Source organism: Trichomonas vaginalis, chromosome I (assembly GCF_026262505.1).
Source record: "Trichomonas vaginalis G3 chromosome I, whole genome shotgun sequence".
In the NCBI taxonomy this organism is placed as follows: Eukaryota; Parabasalia; order Trichomonadida; family Trichomonadidae; genus Trichomonas; species Trichomonas vaginalis.
In genome coordinates, this window is record NC_067203.1 from 11,205,588 (window position 1) to 11,217,146 (window position 11,559).

At 31.7% G+C, this 11,559-nt stretch overlaps 3 protein-coding genes across 3 annotated transcripts, besides 1 other annotated feature; all 3 read right to left on the minus strand.

Moving 5' to 3' along the window:
- Positions 1–1,835: 1,835 nt before the first annotated feature.
- Positions 1,836–2,720: a mobile genetic element.
- A 1,061-nt stretch (positions 2,721–3,781) lies between these two features.
- Positions 3,782–8,353, minus strand: TVAGG3_0967960 (uncharacterized protein; the record flags this gene model as incomplete). The annotated part of the gene is made up of 1 exon (XM_001328580.1): positions 3,827–8,353. The coding sequence occupies one exon, from the start codon at positions 8,351–8,353 to the stop codon at positions 3,827–3,829; it is 4,527 nt and encodes a 1,508-aa protein (XP_001328615.1).
- A 135-nt stretch (positions 8,354–8,488) lies between these two features.
- On the minus strand, positions 8,489–9,772 carry TVAGG3_0967970 (alpha-soluble NSF attachment protein family; the record flags this gene model as incomplete). Its single annotated transcript, XM_001328579.1, has 1 exon — positions 8,744–9,592. The coding sequence occupies one exon, from the start codon at positions 9,590–9,592 to the stop codon at positions 8,744–8,746; it is 849 nt and encodes a 282-aa protein (XP_001328614.1).
- Positions 9,773–10,063: 291 nt separating this feature from the next.
- Positions 10,064–11,332, minus strand: TVAGG3_0967980 (deoxyhypusine synthase; the record flags this gene model as incomplete). The annotated part of the gene is made up of 1 exon (XM_001328578.2): positions 10,232–11,326. One exon carries the CDS (start codon positions 11,324–11,326, stop codon positions 10,232–10,234), a length of 1,095 nt encoding a protein of 364 aa, XP_001328613.1.
- Positions 11,333–11,559: the final 227 nt, after the last annotated feature.

An 11,559-nucleotide genomic window follows, 5' to 3' on the forward strand; every position in this document is an offset into this window, starting at 1 on the left:
AATTTGATTTTTACCTTATCAATATACTTCATATAATATACACATGTTCATGTAAAAACTTTTTTCCAAAATCCTCAGGAATTAAGGGATTTTTGAATTAGGGTTGTACAAACTGGCACAATTTTGCGGGCCGCCTGCCAGGAGCTGGCACGCGGCCAAAATCAAAAAAGTGGCCAAAAATCGGGCCTCGTGGCGTGGAAAGGGTGGAGCCCGAAGGGCGACATCCTTTCCACGCCACTCGGCCTATGACCACAATTATATAATATGCTCATTATTATTTTTTCTTCTTTTCTCTTCTTTTTTTTCTTTTTCCCTTTTCCCTTCCTTTTTTTCTAGTTTTGGAAAGGAAAAAGTAAAAAATTTAATAATTAATTAATTTTATTACTATGAAAATATACTTTTTAGCTTATATTGTAAGCTGTGAGAGTTTTAAGTGATGGAAGATATAAATCAAATTTGAAATTCAACAAATCTTGTTATGATTAAGTTGAATATTGTACTCTAATTAAGAGTTTTCAGTTATGAACTCAGGTATTATATAATAAAAGTATAACTCAAGTAATAAAGAGGTTTTTAAAATGTAGATCTGAAAATCAAACTACCATGTTTGATATGATTAAGTTGAATAATGTTATTTTATTAAATGGTTCAAATCTGTGAAATCGGCAATTACAAATTAAAGGCGTAGTTCAAAAAATTAAAGAGATTTTAAAAATTTAATATCAGAATTAAACTAAAAAAAGGATTTAGTTATTTCAGTAATTATCAGAAAAGGTTAAAAAGATAGGGTAAGTAATGAGACTTGAGTGAGATGTGAGAAATCATATGTAAATAATTAGATATCTGATGAGTAAGGTAGTAATGAGAGTTAAGATCTGGTTAGTAAGGTCGGAGAGTTAAGATCTGGTTAGTAAGGTAGTAATGAGAGTTAAGATCTGGTTAGTAAGGTAGTAATGAGAGTTAAGATCTGGTTAGTAAGGTAGTAATGAGAGTTAAGATCTGATGAGTAAGGTAGTAATGAGAGTTAAGATCTGATGAGTAAGGTAGTAATGAGAGTTAAGATCTGATGAGTAAGGTAGTAATGAGAGTTAAGATCTGGTTAGTAAGGTAGTAATGAGAGTTAAGATCTGGTTAGTAAGGTAGTAATGAGAGATCTGCGGGCAGTAATGATACATCTATGAGTACATAACTAAAACCTGAGTTCTATGAGCGAAATCTGAGAGCTAAAAGCCGAGAGATCTAAGGTAAGTAATGAGAGAAGAGAATTTGAAATTTTACAAAATACGTTTACTCATACAAAATAATTCGCATTCTTTTATAACGAATCTCAATGCCAATTAATACATAAAACAGATTTTAGCAATCAATTGCAAGATTTAGAAAGATTTTATTTATAATCTCAGCCAAATTAACAAATATTTTATTGATTTCGTAAAAAATAGCAATAAAACATAAAAATATGACATTCTATTTTTCCAAAAAAATTTCAAAAATCATTTTTTAACATGAAATTTATATTTTTTAATTTTTTTTTTAAATTTTGAATTTTTTTTTTGGAATTTTCAACCATGTCAAAAGTCGGGATCTACAAATGTATTCTCTTTGACATAGGATAAAAACATCCTTTCTTATAATTTCATTGTAAAATAAAATTTTCTTAAATTTATTGAATCCAAACTCAACTTTGCAACATTTTATTATCATAAAAACTAAGAAACATCAGGTAAACTTCAATTTGGAGAGCTTAAAATCATATCTAAATTGAAAAATAAGGGGGAAAAAATTGTAAAAAAAAATCTCATTAGATGGGGCAAAAAGTGACTTTTTTAATGTGTTTTTTAAAAAAATCCTCAGGAATTAAGGGATTTTTGAATTTTAAGAATTTTTTTCGAATTTTTTCGAAAAAAAATATTTTCAGAACAGCCTTAACGGCTAAGATTTAGGAACAATGTTAAGTATCAAAAAGAAAGGAGGTCTGATATAGACAACATATATCGTTGAAGGTTGAAAAAATCTCTAATATTTGAGCCCAAAATTTCAAATTTTAATTTTTTGAAAAAAGAGGCCACCCGTATGTACGTTTATTTGAGAGGAGGAGGATTATATTTTTGAAAGGGTGAAACATTATGAATATGTTAATTATATAATAATATGTATTATTATAAAAAAGAAAAAATAAAGCACGTTAAAATTTTTCTTTCTTGATTTTTTACAAAATCTACTTAGAATTATGCAAAATATGACTAAATAATTATAAATTTCAAGTTAAATTTTAATTTTGATAAATAATTTAAATTTCAAAATATCAAGTTCAGTTCGACTATGTATGTAGTAATTCCTCAATAAAGTGCCAAAACCCTATTAAAATATATGAACATTTTCAACATTTTAATGTTTTTATTTAAAAATTTGTTGGAATATGAGCTTCAAACAATTATTATGTAAATAAAAATAATTAAATATATGTATTTATTCGTATTACAACCGTAGTAAGTCGATTCTTCCTTTCTTCTACTGAGGTTTGAATTTGATTTCGAATTGTAAAGAGATTCAAAGGGAAAATACTAGCGGATAAAAACTACCTCAATGAAAGGGTCATAATGGACTCAAGTTGTATTTTTTGATATTTTTTGCTTTTCGAGCCTAAATAGGTAGCCAAGATAATGCCTAAAAATAAGGTTCTAAATTCTGAAGTTTACATGATCCTCTCGTGTGCACCCTTAACACCCCTTTTTTTGATAAAAGACTAAGAGTATCACATTTAGAACATTTTTACTTTTAGAATGTGATAATTTAGAGGGTTTTGCTCTATAAGGTCATACAAATATTGTTAGCCTTAGATATATTTCAATTATTTTCATGTTGGACATCTTGTAAATCATGATATGCTGCTAAAGAGCTAATTTTTAGTCTTTATTTCCATACCTTGTAATTTCAAATCAATTTCCTTCTATTCCTCTCTTGATGGCCTAATACATTTGTCGTTTCTTTAAAATATTGATAAACACAAATACAAATGGTGTTCATTTGATCAAATGTTTATCCCAAAAGAGAAGTCACTCAACTCAGGGTGTCCCATGGAGATTGAATCAAGGAGTAACAATGAAAATATAGATTATATTAGTTGATCTTATATCATATGTGTGTGGTAATGAGTGATTTATGATAAAGAATTCAATGTTATTATTACATATTAACAAATTTATCTATATTTGATTATGAATGAATTTCAAACGATTTGGTATTAGGGGATGCTTTCTATCAATGCCAAAACATAAAATAAAATTTAAAATGGAGAAATATAAGCCAGAATACTTGAATAACTTGGTGAAATACCAAATAATGATATATAAAAATATGACTCTCCAATATAGAATGTTTCAAAGTAGGAAATGAGCTAAATAATTTGGTAAACTTTCCATGGGAAGGATTTGAAAAGATTTTGCTATAATAAGTGTATAATATATATGATAGGAAATTGATTAGAACATGAGTTTAAAGGATTAAACCTGGAAAAATAATTAGAATGTATTCCTGGATTAAGAAAACTAGAAATGAGGCCAACTGAAGATTATTTAATGCAAGTATTGGATCATTTGACTTTCTTTGTCGAGGGTATAACCTTAACCTTTTTAGTTTGGATATTTTTCATGATATTGAGTTTCTTTGAAAATGTGTAACAAAGCTGTCGAAGTTTAATAAATGATATATATTCGATTCTTAAACTATTATTAATATTATTAAGCATTCAAGAACGAAATGTAAGAAAAAATAATTTTAATTTTTCTATAAACTAAAATACAAACAAAATTTTTTATTGATTCATCTATACCTTTTTATATTTGGGCTTTACACTCCTTCTTGGGCTGACAATAACCTTTTGAGGAGTAAATTTCTTTGCAATTTCATGAGATCTTCTATAAACTTCATTTTCTTTGTCTTTTATCATTGCATCAATCTTCTGTTTAATTCTTTCATTTTCAATTTTGATCAAATCATTTTCTTTTTGAATTTTCTTTATGACCAAATTATTTTCACTTTCATGTTTAATTTTGTTATAGTTTGAAAGCTGTATTTGCCTTCTTATTGCTTCGGCCTTTTGGTGTGGCTCACGTACTTGGTGCTCTACAATATCATCTACGAGTTCACTGTCATTTATCATGTTTTCCAGTTCATCTTGCTTAGAAATTATCTGGGCCAAAATTTGAGAATTTCCTTTATCGTCGACCAAACCTAAACTTTTTATTTTTGACTCTATTTCAGTGATTTCTTTTTGTATTATTCCATTGGTGTTTTCGAGTTTTGCACTGTCGTGTTTTGCCAAATCAAGCTCTTCTTTCAGTTCTTCAACAAGGAATTCCGCTTTTGTCAATGCGTTCAAGTCTTTCCTCATGTTCGTGTTGATTTCGGATGTATCTGTGATGGAAGATTTTCTTAGCCATAACAAAGCACCTGTCATTGATCGAACTTGTGTTTCTCTGTTTTGGATGAGAGCCGTGAAACGCTTTTTGATGCCAATTGGAACTAAAACGTTCAAAATCCTTAAGATTTTGATCTGATTTATCGAATCTTCGTTTTCTTCTGCGATTTGCTTGATTTTCTGTCTGCGAGCATCCAAGTATTGCTTGAGATCAATACTTTGCAACTTCTTTTGTTCTTCTTCATCGTTAAATTTTTCGACATTTTGAATTCCGATGTCAACCATCTTTTCTCGCGTTTCAGAGTACTCTTTATTGGCTTCTCTTATTGAGTTTCGAAGGTCTGTAACAAGGTTTCTAAGTTCTGACCTTTTTAGACGTTCAACTTTCCATTTATCAACTGATTCCGCTTTCATCATCCTATTTAACTGGTCATTTAGCTTGTTTAGCTCAAGTAGTTGTGGTTTGAGCTTAAGAGCGCTATCAAAAGAACATGTATCTTGAACTGTGTCTAAAACAACTTTTCGAAACGCGTCGAAAACGATGATTTTGACTTCGTTCTCGTTTGTATCGCTGATTATGTTAGACAAATATGCAGTCCATGTCTTGATAAGGCACATAGGAGAGATATCTGTCGTTAAAGTCAATAATGAATTAATCGGGTTCAATAATTCCTCCAAAAATCCTAAAGAAAACGTAAATTCGTCAACAAGAGCAGGATTTAGAGAGGTCATAAGCTCCGAAATCTTTCTTCTAATGAAATGATCTGCATATGCGAGTTCTTGGTTAAATTGGCGATTTATTTCGGAGCTTTTTGTGTTATAGTACGATCTCAAAGGCTCAATTCTGATGGATTTCCTATAAAATTCCGGTTTTTTGATGATTTGGAATTCGAAATCATCAGATTCGTTAGATTTTGCTTTATCTACAGACTTGGGATTAATAATAGAATCAATGATGTATATTACTGCTTCTTCTTGAGTCTTTAATCCCTTGTTAAATTGAATTGTTTGAGATTGTGAACTCAAAATCCTACTTCCACGGGTAAATTGGAAAGATGTGGTATCTAATACGCTCAATATTGATAACTCTTCTGGTTTCTTGCTTCCATTTTGTATCTGTGGAAAGATAAGATACAAAATTGAATTTGTGTACTGATTTAAGAGTTCTATGTAATGTTCCTTCGTTATTGGTAATAATTTTATCGTAGAAAATTCAACTAACAGCTCATTACGTGCAACTAAGCTACAATTATTAAAATTTTTATCAATCCACGAAGGACTATAGTTTTCATGGACATAAAAGTTGACACAGTTCTTCGCTGTTGTATAAATTTCCTTAACGTAGTCTTGGTAAAGCTCAGAACCCCCGTATTTGCTGTATTGATTTTGAATTGAGTTCAAAACAGCACATTGAAGCTTCAAAAACAAGATCTTTTTAAACCATGAACAGCTATCAACAGTTAATTGGTCAAGAAGTTTTGAATCCCAATTTACTCGATTTTTCAAAATTGACTGCGAAAGTTGCTTGTTTTCTACCTGTATGTTAGAGATATATCTCATGAAATACATTATACCTAATCTTTCCGCTGTAAAATCAATTCCTGACTTTAATAAATTTGTATCGAAAATTTTCATGATTTCGTATTGATCAGGGAACACCAATGTATTTATTTTACCATCAGAAACAAGTAGTTTCCTTCCATCTCGTATTAGTCTGTTTGGATCTGGATCAAAAGTTAAAAATGACCTTTCTATTGTTGTTATTGATATAAGTTCGTTTTGGAGTATCAAAGGTGTAATAAATCTTTCAAATTCTTCTGAATTTTCGAAGTTTTGGAACAAATCTTTCTTCAAATATTGAAATTTTCGATTTTCAACATGAATTGTGTTGAAAAAGAGCTGATAAAGGATCTTTCTATCCCTATCTCCTCCATATAATTTGTCTTCTATGTACTTTTTATTGTAATTTACGTTATTATGAATAATTATTGCTTCTAAATATAGATTATACCTTTTCTGAGCCATCAGCATATCTTGAAATAATTCAATACCGTCTTCTGTCATCATTTTACTGACTTTTTCAGTGTCAGAAAAATTAAATTCAGAATTCAGAGCAAAACTTACAATATTATGTTCATTAAGCTGCTCATTATACTTATCTATCAAGTTAATAGTTCTAATGACCTCCAATCTCAATCCGAAACATGATTTTATAAATTGATAAAAAATTTGAGGTTCAAATCGATCATATTTCGAAATTGAGTCAATGTATGGACATTGGAATAACGATATAACAGAATCAGAGCAATTTTTAAGCTTGCAATAAGTTTCTGGAAAAAATGGAAAATTTTTCTTGTCAATTTGAAGGGATTTCCAAAATCCGTAGTACAAATAAGGGTAAAAATTCTGAGATATACTAAAAGCCTCTGCTATTTCTTCAGAAATGCTTTGATAATCCTTCAATAAAATTTTCAAAGAATCCAAATCAGGAAAAACCTCATAAATTGAAGTAGGAATATGATTCCCATTGAAATTAGTTATTGGGAAGTCTACTGTGCTTCCTATTAAATGAGAAATCACTCTTGTATTCAAAATATGATAATCTATGAGAGTTTGAAGCCTTTTAGAGGCCAAATTAAACAGATCAGCACCTATTCTGAGATAATCAATATCAGTGATATCAGAATACTTAGTAAATATGATTTTGTAGTTAATGATTTTTTCAATAAAATTTTCGTATACGGAATCCTTTGAATTCGAGGCTATCATATTGATCACATTAGTTAGATTGCTTTTACCCTTCTCAAATGCTAATTGCGATTCAAAAAGACTGATAATATAAGATCCAAGATCAGAATCGGGATTTTCATGCATTAAATTAGCACATGATGTATGAAAGTTCTCCCATATTACACGGAAATATGTTTGAAACAGTTGGTGAACTTCTAAGTGCTCTTTTTTCATGATATATCCTAAAATTTCGTAATTTCTCTTAACAGTTGACATTATATCATGCAGTAACATTCTCTGTTTAATAAATCGAAGATACCTGTATGCTCCAATAATCGGATCTCCAAATTTTCCATCATTTCCAAAATCATCGTTTTCTGTTAGTTTACAGATACTACTTGTATCTGGATTGAGTATCAAGTTAAGAATGATCTCAACATTCGCATGCTGCTTTGAAAAAAGCGACTCAGAATTTAAAAAATGAGATTTCGATTGAGAAAAATCAGGATCGAATGGATTTATCGCTTGAATTGATTTACCAAACTCTATTTCTGCAACATAAAAGAATGTTTTACCATCATTTTCATCAAGATTCGGAATAATTCCGATATTTTTTGAAATTTTAAATATTTCACTACGTATTTCGTCCATAGTTTTATTATATTTGAATTTTCTTGACTTGGCATTAATCAAATCTGCATAAGAACGATTCAAAGCGGCATCAAGAATGTTTTTGCCTCGTAGATGCGTATAAATGTCAAGATGAGATAGCTGTGATTCTATATAAAATGAATATTTGTATTTATTGATGAGATATTCACATGCAGACAAAATTTTTGAATTTTCATCATCAGAAAGCATTAATTTGCTGAGGAAATGTAAGCGTTCTGTAATCTTTGTCACAATACCAACAAAATAATGTGCAGTTTCAACAAAAGGATGCTGTGTATTGATTTTATTTGAAATTGATTCGAGTTTTTGTTTGCAATCAATGATTTCGGATTGTAGAACATGAGCTATCTCTTGATATATATCGGAATTATTAGGGTTTATTTTAATTTTTGCAAGTTTTTCTTTGTAAAATTTTGGAGGATCGATTAAATTATGGATATCTACAACCCTCTCAAGAAAATTCTTCATTGTATCCGAAATATTGCTTAATGAGCTTATATTTTCCCCAACCTTTAAGTTGGGGATACTCATAAATGTCTTTTTAAGATTGAGAAACGAAAAAGTCACTTTTCGAAATTTTCAAAGAAAACGTCAAAATTTAAGAGTGTATTTACCGTAATCCACACACATTCTAAATAATTTTTATCAATATATTTTAAATATTGTCACTTTTACATTTTGGAACAATAATTTTAACATCGGAAAGGCTGGAAAAACATACTTTTTGCTTTAATATCTAGTTTATATTGCTCATTCTTTTGACAGTAAACCAACTTAAGGAACATAGAGTGTGAGCACCAACAATAAAGGAATATTAAAAACAATTTTTCGAATTTTGATTATAAAAAGTAATAAACTTCGCGTAATTCATTAAATATGGAACATATTTATTCAGCAAGAGGAAAAAAATTAATTTTCAATTTAAACATGTTTGGTTTTGAGTATATCAACAGATCTAATAAGAATATCAGCCATAATCTTATCATTTTGCTTCTCATTTCTGTAGTCCTGAACTGCTTTTTGAATTTTAGATTCAAGATGCGAAATTGTGGCGTCAATAACGTCATTAACTAGTTTGTAATCATTCGACGTTGTCCATCCACTAACATTCGTGTTAAATTTTCCTACAAGTTCTCTTCCTTGTAAAGGACCAGTTGCTAAAAGCGTACACATGACAGCTTTGCCTGCAAGGTCGCATGGCTCGATTGTTGTTCCACCTTTGCTTAATTTGAGAGCAAATTCTGTATAATGAGTTCCTGCTTCTGCCCATTTTTGTTGTGAAACAAGGATTTGGCCAATTTGACGATCAACACGTGTTGAATCGAATTCGAGGTTATTCTCGTAGTATATCTTGCTTGCCCATTTGAGAGCATTGACAGCCTGATCGTATTTTCTGGAATTTTCATAAGTTTGGGCGAATTCTGTAAGCAATTTGCCTGATTCCATGAAGTTATCATTGTTGCAAAGGAATTTTACTGCAACATTTAATGCTTCCTCAGCTTTCTTTTGTGTAGCTGGAGATTTGAGATAAAGTCTGGCAGCTTCAGCAGCATTAGCTGCGGCTTCGTTCTGGTTGTTTAGATGGAATGAGCAATCAACAGCACGTCTATATGCATCACCAGCCCTCTGGAAGTTGTGAGCATTCTTGAAGCCAAGTCCTGCTTGCTTGTAAAGGTCTAAAGCCAGAAAAAATCGTGTTTTACCTTCAAGAGTCAGTTGGTTCATCTTTGTTTCAGCTTCGTTGAAGATGTCATGCGGAGAGCGCTTCATGTAAAGTAGCACAAAAAGTGACAATTTTCTGAGAGATATTTTACAATTCATTGAGCGGATTGAACTGCGACATCTTTTATCTGAATTCTTTTATAAGACATTAGTTGGAAGCTTTCTATATTAAGCAATTTTTATTATAGTCATAACTCTCAAGATTTCGAACAAAAAAATTTGATCATGATATATGAATCTAAAATTCTAATTTCTTATATGGTTTGAAATCATTATTTGAGATCTGAGAACATTTATCGCTGATCAATATTATTACTCAATCCGAAAAATCCAATTCCTCATCCTCTAGCTTAGTGAGAGTAACAGTCTTTACTTAATTTCTAGAAATACGAGCGAATGCTTTTGTTAAGGTTTGGAAAATTTCCTTTCATCAAAATTTATTCGCTAACTCACTCAAGAATCCAACTTCCAATACAGATAACATTAATGACATGATTTTGCATGATAGTTAAACATATCATTTCATCCATTTACTGCTTATTTACGATAATTTTATTTGTAAATTTAACTACTACTACAGAATTATTTATTCAGAAGCTGTTACATCACAATATTATTGGATTTGAAAGATTTGAAGAGCACATAGATTTAAAAATATATTAATTTGGAGAGTATATAGAATCAAATTTACTCAGCAAGGAATTTAGAGAATGATCCTGCAACAAGTAATGGAAGAACAAGTGTAACTTCTGCGTAGACTTTGACTGGCTTAGCTTCAAGGGAAATCTTACCCCAAGAAACAGCTTCATCAGGTCTTGCACCAGAGTCAGAGCCATCGAAATCGTGAGCTGTGTTGACGTAAACAACGAAGTCTGCGCCATTTCTGTATAAGTTAGCGTTCATGATGTGATGTTTGACGACACCACCACCGAGGATGATGCAGCCTGTCTTTGTGGCCCAGAGGGGCTCGTTGTTCATGTCGCGGATGTCCTCAACGAGGTCAAGGACGAGTCCTGGGTTGTTGTAAGAGTGGAAGTAAATCATATCACCGATTGAACCATCAGTGAGAGCTGGTGAGTAAACTGGAATGTTGTTCTTAGCAGCCCAGTACCAGACTGAGTCTTCGTTGTTGATTTCAAGGCCGAGGCGGTGAATTAACTTGGAAGGAGTCCACTTTGTTCCTTGTGTGTTCTGTTCTTCGAGGCACTTGTCTAAGATTGGCATGATCCAGTCTTCGAAGAGGCAGTAGTTCTTGTTAGGGACAATGAGGTTGCCAATTCTGTTCAAACCACGCTTTCTGAGATCATGACCATCGTGGAAGAACTCGCCCATGTGTGTTGGAGCAAGGCACTTGATGAAGTCTTCTTCAATACCACCGGCTGTGCAGACAACGACATCAACTAAGGCGTGCTTGACGAGGAAGCGAATGTAATCTCTCATACCAGAGGAAATGAGGTTTGATGTGATGCCGAGGAAGATCTTGCAGGCACGTGGTTTGTACTTGACACCTTCAACACCACCGCCAAGGCCGAAAAGCTTCTTTTCATCTCCTGGTTGTGGTTCGTAGTCATAGTGGAGCATTTCATTGATCTGATCTATGGCGAGGCCAAGGTTGGTAGCTTGGAAACCACAGTACTTCATCTGTTCAAGCATCTTGTCGAAATCGAACTTGCCATTGTCGTCTGGTACGTAACCTTTGACGAGTGGAGTTGTAAGTTCTTCTGATTCAACAAAGACTGAATCAACTGCAAGGCTTGGAGCGAGCGAGGGAGCGCGAGACATTCGGAATAATGTGAATGACCAAAAATTTTGAATCCATTCAATTAAATTCGTAGATTTCTCAAATTGGCGTTCACAAAATAAATTTAAACATAGGGTATCCCAATGTTAATAATATGTTATTCAAAGTCAAAACAGGATTATGAATATGGTAAAATGAATTTCATTGGCATTTTCCAAATACATGGGGTCTGTAAACCTGACGATACTATTTTCTGAGAATTGTGGTTCATGTT